Source organism: Oncorhynchus gorbuscha, linkage group LG23, assembly GCF_021184085.1.
Source record: "Oncorhynchus gorbuscha isolate QuinsamMale2020 ecotype Even-year linkage group LG23, OgorEven_v1.0, whole genome shotgun sequence".
Classification (NCBI taxonomy): domain Eukaryota; kingdom Metazoa; phylum Chordata; class Actinopteri; order Salmoniformes; family Salmonidae; genus Oncorhynchus; species Oncorhynchus gorbuscha.
Window position 1 is genome coordinate 40,109,035 of NC_060195.1, and position 22,802 is coordinate 40,131,836.

The window sequence follows — 22,802 nt, forward strand, 5'->3', positions numbered from 1 at the left end:
CCGTCTTCTCCCTGTCTGAAGAAGCCCCCTTCATCTGGTTACAAGTGTTACATATGGACCGAAACTTATTCAAGCAGACTGCAGTTGGAACAACAAGGTTGCAGGGGAGAAAGACAACAACCCTCCTATTTCCACTGCCTCCTATTGAGATGTATTCATTAGGACCCCCATGCTAATCAATTGCTATTCATGGACGTTTTTCTAAATTGCTATTCAGAGGCGCAGATGCGTCCCATTATTGCTGCCGGCTCAGTGAAAACTTTATGTACGGTGAGACGGGTTAACCTAATCAATCATGTTGACTAGTTTGTGTTAGACGATTCAGAAACCATATGGCAGTGGAGTGCTCGCAACCTTTTTTTACGCAGCCCCTGGTCCTTACCATCTTGTGACAACTGCTAAGGGAGTAAAAATGAAGAACTTGTTTAACTGCCGCTAATTGAGCCACTTCACGCCCAACGACCAGTAGAGTAGGCCTTCTGTCAACAGAAGGATATTCATAGATCCAAATCCGGTGTACTACGCCTAACCAATACTTTGATGTTACCAGAAGTAAAACAATATTGCGTTCTAGATACATGTTCATGATACTGTTGCCTTATTGTATTATCTCACAAATTGTAGGTTAAACCGATCCACATCGAGACACAGATAACATGAAATGCCATACCCTTTATTTACATAATGCTGGTTAAATAGAATGGTACAATAAAATTAGGCATATGATGTTTAGTTATTGAATTTATATACAGTCTAATTTATGCATGTAAAAAAATTGGCGATATGTCTGCAACTGGATAATGATAATGGCTTTTTTTTGCTATTGGCATTTTTTTTAATGAAATATAGCCTACATCAAGATCGATACATATCCTAGACACCAATTTTAATCTAGCCCATTTTTTTTTTTCCAGTTCTGGGCATTTTGTAGAAGACGTGGGCCTAACCTTGGGCACATTCGAGTTTTTGGTTGATATGTCCTTTAGCAGCTGAATGTGGATGAAAAGTTAAATAATTGCCCCCCCCCCAACCCCAGCGTTAAATGTACATACACATTTTGCAGTCATGATCCTGTACCAAAACACTAAGTATTTTTCATATCCAATTAAAATAAAGATGTCGGCTATTCCTCAAATAATTTGGTGAAATTGAAACAGAAGACTTTACAGTCCTATTAATAAATTAAAATGGAGAAGAGGAGAAAGTAAACTTTCCTTTTTTTAGTTTCACTTCTCCCGCCGTCAATATCCGTGCAAAAGTTAAAAATGCCCTTTCTTAAAACATGGGCCTACTGTCAATCGTCCACCTCAATCTCTTCGTCCTCCTCTGAGAATTCGTCCGTGGTTTGATCTCTGGATGAAGAGGGGGACTGTGGAAATGCTCGGTGTCCTTGTGACGACGGGGAGATGCTTCCTTGCTGGTCGTCAATGTCTTCTTCCATGGTGACTAGCTTTTGCAGGGTTTGTGGTGGTATTTTCTTGAGCGACTCCACGTCCGCTTTCATCTCTTCCAAGTCTCTCTTGAGCTTGGCCCGTCTGTTCTGAAACCAGGTGATGACCTGAGCGTTGGTTAGCCCCAGTTGCTGAGCTATCTGGTCTCGGTCGGCCGGGGACAGGTATTTCTGGTACAAAAAGCGCTTCTCGAGTTCATATATCTGATGGTTGGTGAAAGCTGTCCGGGACTTTCTCCTCTTTTTTGAGGTCTGCCTCTGTCCAAAGGCGTTCACATGCTCACGACCTTTAGGGAACCAAAATACAGTCACTCTCCAAAACAATATCAGAACAACATGTCTACAAACGTCCTCAAGTGTGCCATGATTAGCAGCTTTGTTATTGAGGCTTTTTTTAAAGGGTTACAGATGCAAACTATTTTTGTAAATGGCCAATTGTGTTGATGGGTATGGTTTGGTAATAACTTGTGTGCAGCATTCCATAGAGCCATATTAAATTAATGACATTTATGTTTTACATTGCCCATGCATAATTAGGATTAACATGGCTGTCAATATCAGGATCTAAATAAAAAATAATTATACTAAATCAAACAGCCTATAAAATTTTGCAACTTAATTTAATGATACACCAGGAAGTACAATAGCAAATGTCGGTTTAGAGGCCTGCTTTGCCACCCAAATAAATCGCAGGTTTCCTTATACTGGTGTTTAGTATCTAACAAATAAATGGTGAAATAATAGATGATAGATTACATCGCACAGGCATGATTGTTTGGGGAATTTAGGCTTAGCAATGGCTTGAGACAGCCTATTGCAATGCCTTCAAAAAACAAGTTTGACAACAGTTCACACAACCAATAGCCTATCAACAATAGCTATTGGAGATTATGCATATTTGGTTAATAAAATCACTAACTTAATCTGTACATGTAAGTATTAAAACGTCATGTCTATTGAAATCCTTACCTTCAGCTGCTTGTATAACGCTGACTTCCAGACCTTTAAATGTTTTGCTGGCTAGTTCCTCCAGAGCGCATAACGGCGAAGAAGGAGTGGTAATACCGTTCCTTGCTGCGTTTGAGCCGGACACTTTTTCAATAACTCTCGGTGGACATAGATTAGCAACTGATTTCTTCACCGAGGGTTTGTTTAGAATATCCTCGATACTGAACGGCGTCAGTGGCTTGTTGGAGTTGGCCGGGGGTGGAAGCTGGTCCAAAGGACCCCGTCTCCTCTCCTCGCCGCTGGACTGCAACACGGAGCCTGCCTTCATGTCTTTACTGGAGGTCATCGGCAGTCCAATGGAATTACTGCTGACAAAGGCTGGTTATTTCATTCAAATGCTAGTTTAAACGTCCACGAGTGTTTCATTCGATTCGCGTCTTCTTCACAACCCACTTTTTTTTATCACTTTCAGTCGAATCTTGCAACTTCACTTGTCTGAAATGTTTTCTCCAAAATAACCATGCTTCGGGCGTAGGCTGCAGTTTCACAGGCAACCGAATTGTATTCCCTTCCAGAGAGAGACAGTTCCTCTGCGAAGTTCCATGAAGATCTTTAGAAAGTATAACGGGTAGTGGCTGGGGGCGATTCCTGTGAGGAATAAGCTGTCTCAAGGAACAAGAAAAAGCAAGCAACTGCTAACTAGTTATTGTTGATTGGGCGAAGTTCAATTAGAGAAACACTACACTACTTGCTGACCCGCTGCTGCGTCTTAAAGGGCCAGACCAAAATAACTAATTGGACGCGGGAATAGGAGGAGTGTCGCCCCAGCGTTGGGGATGTTTGAGGAGAGGGTGATGCCTTGAAATGTTTATGCATCTGCCGCCCCCCTTCCCACAGGCAACATGTTCCCAGTGTATTTCTCTGGGAAGGGAGTTGATGCTCATTAAACAATGCCACAAGCATTTTTGTGAATAATGGTATATTTTTTATAGTACACAGCACCTCTAATTGACCATTTAAAAAAAGTTTAAATATTGCAACCATTTGTAGCTTAATCATAAAAATTATACGAGATTTAAAAGCACTTATGATTCGGAGACAAAAGTTTTAGGTGTATAATGTAATTGCAAGTAACCACAAGATTGACCAGGGTACATTAAACTCTGCTCACTAGCCTAATTCAGACCCCCCCCCCCCCTGCAGAAAATCAAGCAATATAGTAGATAGGCCTAACCCAAATACAGTAATATGCCATTTTGGGATGTGACAAAAGTGCATTATTATTAGGCTACTAATGTGTTATTATTATGTTTTGAGTGCATTGTCTTATTAACAAACTGTTTATAGAATTGTACAAAAGTAAGGCTGCAATATAATTAACATTCCATGTTAGCATGCTTATTAAGTTTCCAGCACAAAGCATAGACGTGTTATCCTTCCTGTCGTGAGGTTATAGGCTTTATGCGTTTTGGATCTTTTGGGAGAGGAACGGCTTTAAGAAAAACCTTAACCTTTAACCTTTTTTTGCCCATCAGTTATCGGTGATTATTATTTTTAAGTAGTTATACTATTATCTATTCTAGCCGTATAGAAGTCTAATGAGACAACCTGGGGATGATTAGGAGATAAATAGTGAATTTTAGGACAGTGTCGAATTACACTATAATGCGCCATAAAATGTCATAGAATAGCATGCTGATAAATATGACGCGTGACAATACTTTGATCTGTTGAGCTCGCAGGTAAAGAGACGCGACACAAGAGTTGTCACGCTCTCATTCTCTCTCCTTCGTTAATGATGTGAATAAAAATTCTGATGATGCAAGGACTATACCATGTAAGAGGGTAGATCATAGAATGAAAAGGGGAAGTTCGACAGCAACGAGGAGCAGGTAGGTTGTGTGTTGTTTATCCATTGAGCAGAATGACTTCAGAATTTTACACTAACAAGTATGGCAGACCTAGAATATGCATGCGTTAATAGTTCGTTAGATATTTTAAAAATATGTTTAACGATAATCTTCGAAAATGGTTTTATGCAGCCTATAGCCTATACTATTCATCTGAAGTATGATGTTGTATGCTAATGAGTTCAATAATAGCCTATTGCAATTACAAATAAGTAATGTGTTTAACAGGAATTGGGTCTTTATGCTTAGGCCTATAGCGAAATGTTATTTGTATTTTCGTTTATTAAAATATAATATATTGAGAAAATGTGTATTATATTTTTATATACACTTTCATTATTTATGGCGCACACAGACTATCAAAAAATGTAGCATTTTAGCTTATTAATTCCAAAAAGGGACACATTTTGCATGAAAGGACAATATCCCCATATGAATATACAATGCTTTTCCCAGTTATTTTTTCTAATAAAAATACATTCCACTGGCATGTTTACAAACTGTTGGAGAATTATTTTTATTGTTATGGTATTTTATTAAGCACATTAACACGGTGCTCTCTGCAGCGTGATAGACAGATTTACAAACCAGAGGTGGCAATTCTGAACTTATTCCCACATCCCTCACGGCGCGTGTCAACAAAATCAATTATTATCTATTTCAAACCCGAAGTATATTGATAATGGCCAATGTCGCTGTTATTTAGTCATTTTATAAATAATCGATTGAAATGGTAAATGCATTTCTTACATGAACCATTAACAGTGAATCGAGCCTTTGCAGAAACATCGTACTGTTCGTGCTGTCACCATATGGTGACATCCGTGTGGTGGACGAAACCAGGCCAAATAACATTAGAGTTATACAACTGCACGAGATTCTATTAGCTTAGGTGGAAACCCGCCGTCTTGCGTGTCATTCAGCAATATTGTTAGGGATGTGTTCTTGATAAACAAGGGATACTTCATTTGAAGGGCTCAATTGAATCCAACCAACATTATATAATTGCAGATAGCAGCAAATATCATGAAGTACAGACTCCCCCCCCCCACACCTGCGTTAATTTAGGCCTTCGTTAATTTTCCTCGTTCAAAAACACATAATCAGTAGGCCTGTCACACGAACAATGTGTTGCTTCATCTCCTTATTTGAAGGATATAGCCGAGCTCAAATCATTCTCAGTTAAGCCTACATAGACCTAGGCTTAGGCCACCCATCGAATTTCTTTAATAACATAACAATTACAGCCTGATAATTATAAAGCAATATCTTGTCACTGATCAACAATTTAACATTTTTAAACGTTTCTATTTGGTTGCAGCGATATTTCCCAAACAACGAGTTCGTCTTCACATGCTATGATATTTTATGTCGAAGTGGAAAATCTTTAAAACATGTTTTTTTTTACAATTGCAGTATAACCTTAGATATGCTTACATTTACAGGATAACTTGGAAATGGAGACGAACCAACCCAACCATGCTTACCGATGTGTCAACTATTAGGCTATGTCGTCTCGATTTAAATAGTTAATTTTGAACTAACAGACAAATCAGGGTGTACGCCTATGCAGGAACAATACATAATGTAACGTTGCTGTGTTAATATCAGGCTTCTTTCAAAAAGAGATAGTTGCCCTAGAACACAGCGGAGGGCCAACGAGCCATGGAAGGACGGAAAGAATGGGGTGTTATATTTCCCTCAAATGCAGCAAGCTTTAATAGTTATAAAGAGAAGTCCACCGATATCTCTTTTCCAAACTTGTTTCCGATGATCTTTACGGTCTTAACCGGAGCAGTGCTAATTCGAAAGGTTTTCTTTGACTTAATTTAACCGTTAATTAGAAACAGAACACCTGACATCATAAATCATCAAATCTTAGGGGAGTTGCGTTTTATATTAGGCATAGCTCGATCTCGTCACTCCCCTTCCCCGGAGCCGGTCCCCTATACGTCACATATTGCTGCTTATGGCCACTCAATTTTCCTTGTAGGGCCTACAATGAATATTTGTTGGGGCTGGCTATTGGAAAGCCGTATTCAGACTATCAAAATATCATCGCCAACTGGTCTTTGGAATAACTGCGGACATAAACAGTTGGTTTTGAATGTTGATTTTCTGATTCTTTAGGCTCCACTGTAGGGTTTTTTGGTGATGCTTTGCAGATGTTCGAGAAAATAAAGTACCCTGACCTGGTACTTCAATAAACTTAAACTGGAGAAACACGGGCCTTGTGCCAACAAATCGTAAAATATGCATAAATTATGCAGGTGCATTGATTTGCCCATTTACATTGTTCTCTCTGTTGGTCTCTGTCCATGCTTTCAAACAAACTATTTGAGATTTATATATCATCACCAATATCATTTGGCTTTACAATATAGTGAAACTTGGGTCGCCCAATGCAATATAACTGTTGAGTGACACATTTGGATGTCATTCAGGTAGCTAGGCGTATTATATTTATTCGTCACTCTTTCCATGTTCTTTACTGAATCCTGTTGCAAAACAAAACAGCTGTACTAACAACGTAAATATAACATGATACAGGAACACACACTTAACGTGGGCGCAATAGAGAAGGTTACACGTATGAGTGATACATGCTTACAGGGAAAGAGAGATGGCTTGCTGAGTTGGCATCAGAAAACAATGAAGCAATAATAAAGACGAAATATTTATTTAACTAGGCAAGTCGGTTAAGAACAAATTCTTATTTTCAATGACGGCCTAGGAACAGTGGGTTAACTGCATGTAATGGTCAGGATATTGTGGGATTTAATCTCCCCATTCAATCATTATTTTATAGGCATAACAATAAATTACCAATATTGTAAACTGTAAATAAATAATATTAATGTACTATTATCAACATGAAAAATAATGGTAGGCCTACTACTAATACTTCTGTCATTCACAACGTTCGGTCACTACTGGAATCACGATTACGACATTCCTTGACAAACCTGAGAAGAGAGCAAATTGCATAACTGTAGCCGATTTCCCTCAAAATGGTAGTACACATTTAATTTAAAAAAAATGTTGCAATGTAATCTAACATCATTAATGACTTCCCCTATTTTCTCTCCGCTACCAGAAATAGGTTACACAATCTTTATTGAACGAAGCCATCATCTCAAGCACCACTGCCTTTTCAAGAAAACAATGCAGTCAATCGTCTGGGCAAATGTAGCCTAAGCTTTGAGTTGCTCGTGCGTTCTAACAATAATCAAGGGTAAGCCTAGAACACAACACATCATAATCATACTTCATCACCTCGGAATAGGAGAGAAAGTGAGTGAGCACTTAAATAATCCCCTGCGGTGTGTGTGTTTGTGAAAACTGGGAGTGTGAAAGGGGCTTGTGCACGCGCGCGTACATGACAGGTTATGTGCATGCGCAATCTTGGAGATAAGCAATTCTTCGTCTATTCTCTCTGTAAGCGTGTTTGAGTGAGTGGGTTTGACGCATATAGGGATGGAGAGAAGACCAGTAACGCCGGGTTCAATCCCCTCTCGCAAGCATCACTAACATAACAGCAATCGTAGCCTAGCCTACACGTCGGCCTTAAAGTGCTAAGGCTTTTACATCCCGCATTGCATTAGACAGTGTAATATTCCACCGTGTTTAGTACCTGTTGTTTTTTTTTCTCCCGTCCGCCACTGGGTTGACAAATGTTTAGATTCCCAACAGGGTACCGCGGATCCCCAAACGCGCAGGGCCAAACGGCTTCGCACCCTGTCACCTCTGCACAGTTCATTTTCTCTTGCAGGTCAGAGCTTGAAACCCCCCCGGGAGCGGTGTTGTTCTACATCTAATGCTCCATTGGGGTCCATTTTAAGATCATAAAGAGGGATGGAGGCGGCCAAGCGCCCGGTCAGAAGGGCTAAACGAGGATTACAGCGCACTAGCACATGTTTCTGCATCGTGGGCAATAATAGGCTTCATTAGCCTGTAATTATCAGAAACAATGTAAGCACCTTTTAAACGAACTGTAATGTCAAACACGACTAATAGAGAAGAGTGAGCTAAATGTACTAACCCCTAACACTTTGAAATGAATTGACCATGTAGTTGATTATAGGCCTATTATTATTTTTATTATTATTATTATACAATTATTTTGTAAATGCATTACATTTGTTTAAAAAAAAAAGTTTTATGTTGAATACATCCATAGCTTATACTATGGTTGTTCTTTCCTTTCTGGTTTTCGGACACCTGCGAATAGTATTTTTTTTAATGTATCGATGAACTACACGTGGAATCACTGAAATCTAAAGTGGAGTATGGACATTGACCCCATTTCATTATTCACTATACACTGTAACATATGGTCCTCACAATTACAGATGACTTTGTTTTTCAATTACAGACATGCAGACACACACACACACGATGGATGTTTGCCTGTGAACATGGCATCAGTAGACCCATACAGACAAAGAGAAGTGGGACAGATCAAAGGGAGGAACCACACTATCGCCCCCTCCCAAACGGATACCGACTGATGAGAAAATATGGGGCGGTTGAGCCAAAGCCCCTTTATTATTGATTAAATGTGGGGTGAACAACCATAGTCTGATTCCATTTCCAAGGTTTTGCTTTCTCATGTACAATATTGCTCTTGGAAAGCAATATCAACGTGTATATATGCTGTATGGATAATGTACACAACTAATTCTGCATGTTGTCAGGAATGATCATTTCCAATTGGCCAATAAATAAAAACATTGATATACTGAACTAGGTTCAATGAAAAAACTCTTATGACAGAGGGATCTTTGGAGTTCATCATTAGTTATTATATTCATTGATGATTAAAGCTGTGTATCAAATTCATTCACAAATTGGATGTTATTAACCCCATGTTGACTGCCCTGATTGTCAGTTGCTCTGGATAAGAGGGACTTAAATGTAAAATGGAAACATATTAAAGATGAAGCAGAGGTGCCACTGTGTAGTGTGTTATGTGCCTATTTCACACTAGAAAGCTTTATGAATACACTGAGCAATGTTCACAACCTCAGCACAGGAGCAGACTCATAACTCAAAGAGTTCAGATTGGTCAATTGACCCCATGCTAAAATAAAGACTACCAGAGCTCATGGACAAAGGGTCACATAATGATGTTTAGTAAAAGAAAAAGCCACATATTGAGGTTTTACTGTTTTGGAGAAACTCTACATTTTCAAGAATTTCAAGGTTTACGGTTAGGATTAAAGTTTGGGTTATGAGCCCAAAACCCAAAGTTGTTCAAGGATAAGGTTAGGCTGACCCAAATATTCATGAAAAAGGAATATTGAACATACACAGCCTCAAGAATAACATCACATACTATATATATATATATATAAATTCATAGCTGTTAGAAGTCATTATGTAAAAAAAAATGTGAAAAGAAAACTAGAAGGACAGGGAAACATTGAAGCCAGTTGTGATAATGATTTATGCTGTGTAGTATTACTACTTAGAGATTTATGACCCATGGAACTATGAATACAAATAAACAGCCAGAAAGTCACTCTTAAAACAATAATCCAGAAAGTCACAAAATACGAACATTTGAATGAAAGCTCACATGAAAATCTTCCTTAGTTCCATGACTATACTAACACACACTACCTAGACAAAACCAAACAACAATGTGTGTACATTTCAGTGACATCTGTTATTTTTGTTCGATGAGAATGAATTTGGACTGAACTAGGACTCATAATCAGTGGCGCAGTTCATATCTTTGTGAATGGAGATGAATGCTTTCGTGAGTAGGCTACACAGTACCATGAGAGTCGTCAACAAATTAATCACTTGCAATTCTATCCACGGCCACTTGGACACCTAGCACGTCCCAATGCACGTTTTGAGGTAATGAGGGCGCATCGGTGCAATGTTTTATGAGCAGAGTGTCGTAGTTCTCGAAAAGGGAGAGAGAAAAAAATGAATAACTGAAGCCACCTCTCCAGAGAGGTAGAGTTTCTTGAGATGGTGTGGCGCCACGACCTGAAGCAGCTCTCCCCCCTCCTCACATCAGGATTTCATTAAGCCGTGAGCAGCCCCTGCCGTCTCCCGGCTTTCTCCTGCGCCACTTTTGCTCCCAAACCAAATGAGGAAATAGCTCGTCTGGCCGCTGACAGACCCCGGGTTTGGCCGTAAAGATAAATGACCCAAAGTATTTAAGTTTAACACTTTGACAAAACCCACCTGATCTGGGGGATTAATGCAACGAAAAATCCATCTGCGAGAATGACTCGGAGGAGAGTAATGGCCAGGCGCTGGGAAGGTCAAACAATATTTAGGATAAGTACATATCCAGCGTTGAGACTTGAACTTTCCCAAGACTTATCTCATAGACTTGTACATATGTGAACGTGCACGCACACTAATGTGGTCCAAATATTAAGCACAGTATACTCTTCTTCCAGCATTATTATCACAAACGCACACAGTGCCATTTATAACCTGTTATAGCAAGACTGTGACTTTGAAATGATGTCAATAAACTCATCTTGATAAACATATGGATCATATGAGATCAGTCATTAAAGATGACAATGCTGAAAGAGGTCAAAGGTCAATGTATGACATTAGTCAAAGTATCCCATCCAATGCAATTTGAGTGAGGCAAAACTTTAATACCTCCTGGCTTTTGGTTTAGACTCGCTGGGAAGTAAGTCATCTTCCGTGGAGAGAGATGCTTAAGGCTATAGCTCTCCGAAAGAATGACAAATGAAAGAATGACAAAAAAAACACATTCAATGCCGGGAAGTCATCTTCCGTGGACAGTGAAACATCTTTCATTTTACCTTGTGAGACTGAGCCCTACTAAGTGTCCTCATCCAAAACAAAGGGTTACTCTGCAGCCTACCTGGCCAGGCATAATGTAACACAGGACACCAGAGGGCTAATATGCCACCTAGAGTGATGCATCAACATAAGTTAAAAACAACCTGCTAGAGCCTTTAAACACCATTTAAAGCTAAGAGATAATGCGCTATGAGCCACTGGGAAGTCAATGGGGGTGTTTTCTCCATGTGTGCAAATTCATTACTGGAAATGACCTATTAATAACAACACTGGTTTAACCCCAGAACAGAAGCACAAGGTAGAATAGTTTTGGATTCTGTAAAAATGCCCGATTGATAATTCCAGTTTTCAAAATAAAAGGCATGTGTATGAGGTTATGTTAACAATGCCACCGCATAAACCTACTTACACTGTATATCACAGCCAAGACTAACTGGCTTTCACATCAATGTTTGCTTCTCACTTTTGAACATGAACAAACTCCCCCTTTGTCTTTTCTTCTACTCCGGCTCTACTCCCTCTAAAATGGAAAGGAAGACCAGGAAAGAAAGAGATGGGAAAAAAGATGTTGGGCAACAATAAATAATAAGGGAGTGAATATACTGAGGAAGGTCTTGGCCCAAGCTCCTCATAACTTACTCTGTTGCCGGGGATCATAAATATTAGAAATAAGCTCACACTCAGTCCAAATCATAAGAAACGATTCCTCAGAGGACGCTGTGCATGTCTTCCCACGGGCGAGAGACCGGTCCTTGGGCCCAAAATAGCCTTCAGTCCAAGCGTTGCCCTGTTCCAGGTAACAAACATAGAAATATGTTCTTGTGGAAAGTCTAGGTTTCTAATTAGTTTTGCTGACAGCCCTCCCTAACCCAGTGGTATTTTCTCCTTGCGCTGTTTTGTTCAAATTTCCTGGACACTGTAAGTTATTTTGGAGGAGAGAAAAGATAAATATAAAAGACGACAGTGCACATGAGAATTGTAAATTCCCATGCAGTTAAGCAATCAACAATGAGGAGGATACTTGTTCAAATATTTGGGATCACAGTAAAAGCTATGGCTAATAATGAACCGCTAGACTGGATTGTGCTATTTGGAAATTGGATTCTTTGGAGCGTGATTATTGTGTATTTACGTTTTTTTGTAGCATTTATACAATATATGAATATTTATTAATATTACTAGTCATGGATTTCTCCCCAATGTACACTAGATAGACTACCTACACGTGTAGTGGCTACACTTTTACCATAAGACTGACATTATTACTTTACCTGAATGTTGTAAAGATGGATGTTTATTTAGTTTGCAACTCTGGAATCTTTATTTAGAATCCTTACTCTGCCAAACATGTATACGATTCTCCTTGTTTCTTTCAGTTTGTGTCATACTAAATTATCTTTCATCCTCACTCATAACTAATATTACTAGTGAGCGTCCAGCCAACTCATCACTAGTCAACATAAGCTGTGCATATGTATTTTCCTAAATGTTTCATTCTCCTGAGTTGAAATAAGGAAACACATTTTTTTACAAACATGACAGTGTAAAAGGGTCCTTATCCTTGATTGGGTCTGCAGCCAAGCCTAGTTGTTTCCACTCGATTTTGACTTGTTATGCAGGGTGCCAATGAAACCAAAGCAGCATCCAAGTCTGCAGGCAGAACAACTTTTAATTGCAAACAATTTATATACAATCGGGTTGTCTTGTAAAAGTAAAGGTAGGGGAATACATTGTGGCAGTATTGTCCTGAAGCAGTGTGTCTATTTTTCTAAGTCAGACAGTATTTAGAGTTCTGGACAGAAATCACAAACTGTCACAGCACAGCCCGTTTTTACTTCCAAATCTTGACACTCTGTGCTCAAGGGCTGTGATATACCCGTCAGTGACCACACTCACCATAAGGAGGCTGAGAGAATACACGCAATGTAGATTATCAGGACAAAAGCCCATCAGCTTGTCAAGGGATGCAGCCAGTATTGTATCCACATGTATTGAACACAGAGCTGTCAACACATCTGACGGTCCCATTCATCACCTACAAAAGCCAGCCCTGTCAGAGCCACAATGCGCCCCATCTATCCCTGCCCTAAGTGACAACTCTGAGATGAGCATTAAGGGCAGCGGAGGATGTATTCAAATGATTTGTTTTTCCTCTTTGCACAAGGCAATTTCCTCAAGGCACTCAGCCTAGGTGGATCATCAGAGTGAAACCTTATAGTAAAGTAGTCATTTGGCTCTTATATTTGACCTGGTATCTAACCGACCAATACAGTATGAGATGTATATATTCTTTGGATATTACAGGAGTTACATTTCTTAAAACAACTAATTAGTAGGATTATTCCGTTCCTGTGTAAGTATTGGAAGACAGATTATCCAAAGTGTTTAACCAGATATTTGTGTGTGTGGTTGTATTTGTGTATTTACAGTGGGGTGCAGAATTATTGGCACCCTTGATAAAGATGAGCAAAAAAATAAATAATACAAATACTGAGATAAATTGCATGCTAAAAGAATTGGAAAAATATTACATTTTATACTAATACAATTGCTCAGAGAGGTTTAGTTGAACACGTTTGAAAAATAAATCTTTAAAATATGGGGTAAAAATGATTGACACCCCTGTTTTCAGTACTCCTGCGCCATATCCTTGCGAGGATAATAACACTGAGCCCTTTTCTAAAATATTTTATGATATTGAAGAACACATTGGGAGGGATCTTAGACCATTCATTCATACAGAATCTTTCCAGATACTTGATATCCTTCGTCTGAACTTATGAACTGCCTTATTCAATTCAAACCACAGGTTTTCAATGGGGTCCGGAGACAGATGGCCATTGCAAAATGTTGATTTTGTGGTCAATTAACTATTTCTTTATGGGTTTTAATGTGTGGTTGGGGTTATTGTCTTGCTGGAAGATCTACTTATGGCCTTTGTCTCAGCCTCCTGGCAGAGGCAACCAGGTTTTTGGCTAAAATGTCCTGGTATTTTGTAAATTTCATGATGCTGTTAACCTTAACAAGGGCCACAGGACCAGTGGAAGCAAAATATCCCCATAACATCAAACATGCACTACCATATTCACAGTAGGTACGGGGTACAACTTTGTGGTTTTAATTGTCTAAGAGGACGTAATCAGTATTTTCAGTAACAGAGGTGTAAAAAAATGGTATGGCAAAGAGCCCCAATGATAAGGTTCCAGAAAGTTCCATCGCTTTGTTTCATCCCTTTAAATAACCGAACAAATGACTTTGCTATAGAATACTTTTCTGCATATGCTTCTGTTTTTCGACACCAAACCCACCACTGGTGTGCATGGCCAAAGAGCTCTATTTTCATGTCATAGCCGTAGCACCACCTGGATTTTCATAAACGGCATTGGCACTTACAACCGGTGCTATGGTCATTTGACATGAAAATAGAGCTCACCATTAGTGCAGACGTAGGATATCAAGGATCTGAAAAGGTTCTGTACGGAGGAATGATCTAAGATCCTTCCCAATGTGATCTCCTTTGTCACAAAACAATTTAGAAACATCTCAGTGTCACGTCCTGACCTTAGTTCCTTTGTTTTGTCTTTTGTTTTAGTATGGTCAGGGCGTGAGTTGGGTGGGTTGTCTATGTTAGTTTGCCTATGATTTTCTATTTCTATGTTTGGCCTGGTATGGTTCTCAATCAGAGGCAGCTGTCAATCGTTGTCCCTGATTGAGAACAGTCCATCCACTCACTGGACCCATATTTACTTTCAATCTCTTTTAAATTTTTAATTCGATTATACCTTCCGGTTAACCTGCCTCAGCCAATGTGATACGGAATCGCTATTATTTTTAATTTTTAGAACACATTCAAGAACCTCCAGAAGCCTACCAGCTAACTAGCTACAAGCTATTTAGTCATTGTTAGCCACTGCTAGCGGCTTTTACCTTCTGCACAGTCTGCCAGTTTTTTTAGCGTAGATAGTACTCGCCAGTCTAGCTTCCCTTTTCCCATCCACCGCTGCCCCCTGGACACTGTGATCACTTGGCTACATAGCTGATGCCTGCTGGACTGTCCATTAATCACGGTACTCCATTCTGTTTGTTTATGTTTTATCTGTCGGCCCCAGCCGCACTCAGGCTCTGTGTGTAGTTAATCTGACCCTCTCTGCCTAGTCAACACCATTTACCTGCTGTTGTTGTGCTAGCTGATTAGCTGTTGTTGTCTCACCTACTGGTTTAGCTAGCTCTCCCAATCAACACCTGTGATTATTGTATGCCTCGCTGTATATCTCTCTCAAATGTCAATATGCCTTGTATACTGTTGTTCAGGTTAGTTATCATTGTTTTAGTTTACAATGGAGCCCCTAGTTCCACTCTTCATACCCCTGATACCTCCTTTGTCTCACCTCCCACACATGCGGTGACTTCACCCATTACAACCAGCATGTCCAGAGATACAATCTATAATAATAATAATAATATATGCCATTTAGCAGACGCTTTTATCCAAAGCGACTTACAGTCATGTGTGCATACATTCTACGTATGGGTGCCTGGGCTTACCTCCGCTGTACCCGCACCTCACCATACCCCTGTCTGCGCATTATGCCCTGAATATATTCTACCATGCCCAGAAATCTGCGCCCTTTATTCTTTGTCCCCAACGCTCTAGACGACCAGTTTTGATAGCCTTTAGCCACACCCTCATACTACTCCTCCTCTGTTCCGCGGGTGATGTGGAGGTAAACTCAGGCCCTGCATGTCCCCAGGCACCCTCATTTGTTGACTTCTGTGATCGAAAAAGCCTTGGTTTCATGCATTGTCAACATCAGAAGCCTCATCCCTAAGTTTGTTTTACTCACTGCTTTAGCACACTCTGCTAACCCTGATGTCCTCGCCGTGTCTGAATCCTGGCTCAGGAAGGCCACCAAAAATTCAGAGGTCCATACCCAAACAGTTCGAACTACTAATTTAAAAAATGACTCTCTCCAGAAACAAGTCTCTCACTGTTGCCGCCTGCTACCGACCCCCCCCCCAGCTCCCAGCTGTGCCCTGGACACCATTTGTGAATTGATTGCCCCCCATCTAGCTTCAGAGTTTGTTCTGTTAGTTGACCTAAAGTGGGATATGCTTAACACCCCGGCAGTCCTACAATCTAAGCTAGCCCTCAATCTCACACAAATCATCAAGGAACCCACCAGGTACAACCCTAAATCTGTAAACAAGGGCACCCTCATAGACGTCATCCTGACCAACTGGCCCTCCAAATACACCTCCGCTGTCTTCAACCAGGATCTCAGCGATCACTGCCTCATTGCCTGTATCTGCTGCGGATCCGCAGTCAAACGATTACCCCTCATCACTGTCAAACGCTCCCTAAAACACTTCTGTGAGCAGGCCTTTCTAATCGACCTGGCCCGAGTATCCGGGAAGGACATTGACCTCATCCCGTCAGTTGAGGATGCCTGGTCATTCTTTAAAAGTAACTTCCTCACCACGTTAGATAAGCATGCTCCGTTCAAAAAATACAGAACTAAGAACAGATATAGCCCTTGGTTCACTCCAGACCTGACTGCCCTCGACCAGCACAAAAACATCCTGTGGCGGACTGCAATAGCATCGAATAGACCCCCGCGGTATGCAACTTTTCAGGGAAGTCAGAAACCAATACACGCAGTCAGTCAGGAAAGCAAAGGCCAGCTTCTTCAGGCAGAAATGTGCATCCTGTAGCTCTAACTTCAAAAAGTTCTGGGACACTGTGAACCCTCCTCTTTAAGGAATACCTAGGATAGGATAAAGTAATCCTTCTCACCCCCCCTCCCCCCCCTTAAAATATTTAGATGCACTATTGTAAAGTGGTTGTTCCACTGGATGTCATAAGGTGAATGCACCAATTTGTAAGTCGCTCTGGATAAGAGCGTCTGCTAAATGACTTAAATGTAAATGTAATGTAAATGTAAGTCCATGGAGAACAAGAGCATCTCCTCCCAGCTGCCCACTGCACTGAGGCTAGGTAACACGGTCACCACCGATAAATCCATGATTATCGAAAACTTCAACAAGCATTTCTCAACGGCTGGCCATGCCTTCCTCCTGGCTACTCCAACCACGGCCAACAGCCCCCCCCCCACCCCCCCACAGCTACTCGCCCAAGCCACTCCAGGTTCTCCTTTACCCAAATCCAGATAGCAGATGTTCTGTAAGAGCTGCAAAACCTGGACCCGTACAAATCAGCTGGGCTTGACAATCTGGACCCTTTATTTCTGAAACTATCCGCAGCCAACCCCTATTACCAGCCTGTTCAACCTCTCTTTCATATCATCTGAGATCCCCAAGGATTGGAAAGCTGCCGCAGTCATCCCCCTCTTCAAAGTGGAAGACACCCTGGACCCAAACTGTTACAGACCTATATCTATCTTGCCCTGCCTATCTAAGGTCTTCGAAAGCCAAGTCAATAAACAGGTCACTGACCATCTCGAATCCCACCGTACCTTCTCCGCTGTGCAATCTGGTTTCTAAGCCGGTCACGGGTGCACCTCAGCCACGCTCAAGGTACTAAACGATATCATAACCGCTATCGATAAAAGACAGTACTGTGCAGCCGTTTTCATCAACCTTGCCAAGGCTTTCGACTCTGTCAATCACCATGTTCTTATCAGCAGTCTCAGTAGCCTCGGTTTTTCGGATGACTGCCTCGCCTGGATCACCAACTACTTTGCAGACAGAGTTTAGTGTGTCAAATCGGAGGGCATGCTGTCCGGTCCTCTGGCAGTCTCTATGGGGGTGCCACAGGGTTAAATTCTCGGGCCAACTCTTTTCTCTGTATATATCAATGATGTTGCTCTTGCTGTGGGCGATTCCCTGATCCACCTCTACGCAGGCGACACCATTCTGTATACTTCCGGCCCATCCTTGGACACTGTGTATCTAACCTCCAAACGAGCTTCAATGCCATACAACACTCCTTCCGTGGCCTCCAACTGCTCTTAAACGCTAGTAAAACCAAATGCATGCTTTTCAACCGTTCGCTGCCTGCACCCGCACGCCCGACTAGCATCACCACCCTGGATGGTTCCGACCTAGAATATGTGTACATCTAAGTACCTAGGTGTCTGGCTAGACTGTAAACTCTCCTTCCAGACTCATATCAAACATCTCCAATCTAAAATCAAATCTAGAGTCGGCTTTCTATTCCGCAACAAAACCTCCTTCACTCACGCCGCCAAACTTACCCTAGTAAAACTGACTATCCTACCGATCCTCAACATCGGCGATGTCATCTACAAAATAGCTTCCAACTCAGCAAACTGGATGCAGTTTATCACAGTGCCATCCGTTTTGTTACTAAAGCACCTTATACCACCCACCACTGCGACTTGTATGCTCTAGTCGGCTGGCCCTCGCTACATATTCGGCGCCAGACCCACTGGCTCCAGGTCATCTACAAGTCCATGCTAGATAAAGCCCCGCCTTATCTCAGTTCACTGGTCACGATGGCAACACCCACCCGTAGCACGCGCTCCAGCAGGTGTATCTCACTGATCATCCCTAAAGCCAACACCTCATTTGGCCGCCTTTCGTTCCAGTTCTCTGCTGCCTGTGACTGGAACGAATTGAAAAAATAGCTGAAGTTGGAGACTTTTATCTCTCTCACCAACTTCAAACATCTGCTATCTGAGCAGCTAACCGATCGCTGCAGCTATACATAGTCTATCGGTAAATAGCCCACCCAATTTTACCTACCTCATCCCCATACTGTTTATATTTATTTACTTTTCTGCTCTTTTGCACACCAATATCTCTACCTGTACATGACCATCTGATCATTTATCACTCCGGTGTTAATCTGCAAAATTGTAATTATTCGCCTACCTCCTCATGCCTTTTGCACACACAATGTATATAGACTCTTTTTTTCTATTGTGTTATTGACTTGTTAATTGTTTACTCCATGTTGTCTGTTCACACTGCTATGCTTTATCTTGGCCAGGTCGCAGTTGCAAATCAGAACTTGTTCTCAACTAGCCTACCTGGTTAAATAAAGGTTAAATAAATAACATTTAAAAAATATATATATTTAGGTAGCCTGTTTTCCATTGTATTTTGTGGGTGGTTATTTTCAATCTTTGTGTGTCTGCACCAGACAGAACTGTTTCGGTTCTTTCTTTGATGTTTGTTATTCAGTGTTCAGTTTTTTTCATTAAATAAGATGAACACTAACCACGCTGCGCTTTGGTCCTCACCTTCTTCCCATGACAGCCATTACACTCAGTGCCGTTATCCACGCAAGGCGAGGTATTGAAAGGTATTGAAAACAGGGGTGGTAACAGGGTAACGGGCAGCAGCAGCAGCAGCGAGATCTGGACTATATTACAACATGGGACGAAATAGAGAGGTGGTCGGTCGACCCAGGGAGAGTGCCGGAGCCCACCTGGGATTCTCTGGAACAATGTGAGGAGGTTTACCGGAGAATGGAGTTGGCACGGTGGTCAAGGAAGCCTGAGAGGCAGCCCCAAAAATGTCTTGGGGGAAGGCACACGGGGATTGTGGCGAAGTCAAGTAGGAGACATGCGCCAACTTCCCGTGCTTACCGGAGAGAGTACATTGCAGCGCCTCGTATCGGCCGGGCTAGAGTGGGCATCGAGCCAGGTGCCATGAAGCCGGCTCTGCGCATCTGGTCTCCAGTGCGTCTCCTCGGGCCAGCCTTACGCATGGTGTTCTCGGTTCGCCAGCACAGCCCAGTGTGGGCTATTCCACCTCGTCACACTGGCCTGGCTACGGGGAGCATTCAACCAGGTAAGGTTGGGCTGGCTCGGTACTCAAGAGCTCCAGTGCGCCTTCACGGTCCAGTCTATCCGGTGCCACCTCCACGCACCAGCCCTCCGGTGGCAGCCCCCGCACCAGGCTGTCTCTCTCCTTCCTACAGGTGCTCCTGCCTGTCCAGCACTGCCAGAGCCTTCCTCCTCTCCAGCGCTGCTAGAGTCTCCCATCTGTCCTGAGCTGCCAGAGCCTCCCGTCTGTCCTGAGCTGCCAGAGTCTCCCGTCTGTCCTGAGCTGCCAGAGTCTCCCGTCTGTCCTGAGCTGCCAGAGTCTCCCGTCTGTCCTGAGCTGCCAGTGTCTCCCGTCTGTCCTGAGCTGCCAGTGTCTCCCGTCTGTCCTGAGCTGCCAGAGTCTCCCGTCTGTCCTGAGCTGCCAGAGTCTCCCGTCTGTCCTGAGCTGCCAGAGTCTCCCGTCTGTCCTGAGCTGCCAGAGTCTCCCGTCTGTCCTGAGCTGCCAGAGTCTCCCGTCTGTCCTGAGCTGCCAGAGTCTCCCGTCTGTCCTGAGCTGCCAGAGTCTCCCATCAGTCAGGAGCTGCCAGAGTCTCCCGCCAACCAGCCAGGAGCTGCCAGAATCTGCCGGAATCTCCTGTCCGTCCGGTGCTGCCGGAATCTCCCGTCCATTTGGGACCTGTGGCTAGTGTCCCCAATCCGAGGTTGGCAGCGAGGGTCGCCACTCTTAAGAGGCCACGGAGGTGAGTAGAGAGGCTGAGAAGGACTATGGTGGAGTGGGGTCCACGTCCCGCGCCAGAGGACAGACACCCACCCAGACCCCCCCCTATAGGTTTAGGTTTTGCGGCCAGAGTCCGCACCTTTGGGGGGGGGGGTGTTACTGTCACGTTCTGACCTTAGTTCTTTGTTTTGTCTTTTGTTTTAGTATGGTCAAGGCGTGAGTTGGGTGGGATGTCTATGTTGGTTTGTCTATGATTTTCTGTGTTTGGCCTGGTATGAGGCAGCTGTCAATCATTGTCCCTGATTGAGAACAATATTTATGTAGCCCATTTTCCATTGTGTTTTGTGGGTGGCTATTTTCAGTCTTTGTGTGTCTGCACCAGACAGAACTGTTTCGGTTGTTTCTTTGTTGTTTGTTATTCAGTGTTCAGTTTTTTCATTAAATAAGATGAACACTTACCACGCTGCGCTTTGGTCCTCACCTTCTTCCCACGACAGCCGTTACACTCAGTGCCGTTATCCTCGCAAGGCGAGGTATTGAAAGGTATTGAAAACAGGGGTGTCAAACATTTTGACCCTTACCTTTTAGAGAGAAAAACAATATTACTTGCTTAACAAAATCTTTCTCTGAGCAATTGTATTAGTATAAAATTATTTTTAACCCTCATTCTTTTTTAACATAACATCTTTTTTAACATGCACAACTCACAGGAGCTGTATTTGTCAAAATCGTTTTTTCCCGGGGTGGGGCAAAAATGCCTCCTGGAACATGTGAACTTTCATGTGCCTAATAACAAACTTGTATTCCATCCATAAATATGAATAAAATTGTTAATTACGAGCCTAGTTGGTTTAGCCACGGAAAAAGCCAGGAACCTTCCCGCTAGCCATGATTGGCTGAGATAATGGGTGGGCTGGACATGCCAGGAGATGAGTTTGGGTTGGTCTGCCATGTACATTGTTTCTGTCTGTAACGTGAGCTGTTCAGTATGTGTTGCCAGTCTTTTTTACCATGCTGTTTTTGAAAGATATAACATTAGCCATCGAGAACTACAGCAGTTTTGCATTGATGCCCTGAATTTAGCAGGCGCTATTGACAGATCAGTTGGAAAAAGTGAAACCTGCACATTCCCCGGTCAGTGTGAACCGGAGTGACTTGACACAACGCTGGCCAAACAAGATGTAGATATAAACAAAACAAAGTTAAATGATTCCAGTCTGCCGTGAAGTGTTCATCCATGTATATGGGCCAGAGTCTAGCTACAAGTTAGAATCTTAGTCTAATTATTATTTTTTGTCAGAAAGTCATTTTTATTGCAAGTTAAAGCTTACTGTCAGTTAGCTAGCGAACGTTAGCTTGCTGGCTCGCTAGCTAACTTAGTGTGTATAATCATTGTAGTAATATTATTAGAATCAGAAATACATTTGCATTGATCGTTATAAGTGTTTCTATTGGTAGTAGTATGAGTTGGGATAATTCCGGTTCATTGTTTACCTAGCTAGCTACATATCTACATAAGAGTCCACTTCACCGGATTATTACATGACCCTTCAAATTAGCCAGGTGTGTCTGGGGTGATTGCAGCCATCTATTGTATTTCATGAATATGTGTACATGTCCAGACAATAGTGACCTATCCACTTAGCTAGATGTGACTGGAGGGTGGTTACTGCATTTCCTTTACACGACCCATCAATTTAGACAAGAGTGTTGGGTAAGCATCATCTAATAATGATAAAACATTTACAAAATACTTTCTGTTTTTGAGATTGTAACCACTTCACTGTACTGTTTACACCTTCTGTATCCAGTGCATGTGACAAATAAACATAGATTTTATTTGGTATAGCGTGTGTTTACCACATGGCCTCACGTGAATCCTTAAAGAAATGGGTGGGGTAAGGCTTACGAGGGTGTGATCAGTGCTGAATGGGTGGAGACGAAGAAGAGCTCTCCAGTAGGTGTATCAAAACATTCAAGGGCAAAATTCTCAAAAGTGGGGTTACAAGTTAAATGCAGTGTATGATATATAATTTTCTAGGTCTGAGTCTGTACTTTTATCCAATGTAAAAAACACAATTTCATATTTTGCGATATAAGACCGAATTGAGCTGGTTGGTCACATATAGCTCATTATTTAAATTATTTATTTTATACAGTAATTTTTTGCTCATCTTTATCAAGAGTTTCAATAATTTTGGACCCTACTGTATATG

At 41.9% G+C, this 22,802-nt stretch overlaps 1 protein-coding gene and 1 long non-coding RNA gene across 2 annotated transcripts; one reads left to right on the forward strand and one right to left on the reverse strand.

Moving 5' to 3' along the window:
- Positions 1-1,143: 1,143 nt before the first annotated feature.
- On the reverse strand, positions 1,144-3,130 carry LOC124011382 (transcription factor LBX2-like). Its single transcript, XM_046324700.1, has 2 exons — positions 2,420-3,130; positions 1,144-1,737 (listed from the first exon to the last, which is right to left on the reverse strand). Exons 1-2 carry the CDS (start codon positions 2,742-2,744, stop codon positions 1,295-1,297), a joined length of 768 nt encoding a protein of 255 aa, XP_046180656.1. The 5' UTR covers positions 2,745-3,130; the 3' UTR covers positions 1,144-1,294.
- Positions 3,131-4,268: 1,138 nt separating this feature from the next.
- On the forward strand, positions 4,269-9,248 carry LOC124010414. Its single transcript, XR_006834430.1, has 3 exons — positions 4,269-4,290; positions 8,081-8,280; positions 8,684-9,248. It is a non-coding gene; the product is annotated as an uncharacterized LOC124010414 (long non-coding RNA).
- The last annotated feature ends 13,554 nt before the right edge of the window (positions 9,249-22,802 follow it).

Excerpts from the sequence above, each read along its gene's own strand:
- LOC124011382 (XM_046324700.1), bottom strand. The coding sequence starts at position 2,744 with ATGACCTCCAGTAAAGACATGAAGGCAGGCTCCGTGTTGCAGTCCAGC. Across the intron at positions 1,738-2,419 it reads CGTTATACAAGCAGCTGAAG|GTCGTGAGCATGTGAACGCC; the intron begins GTAAGGATTTCA and ends GGTTCCCTAAAG.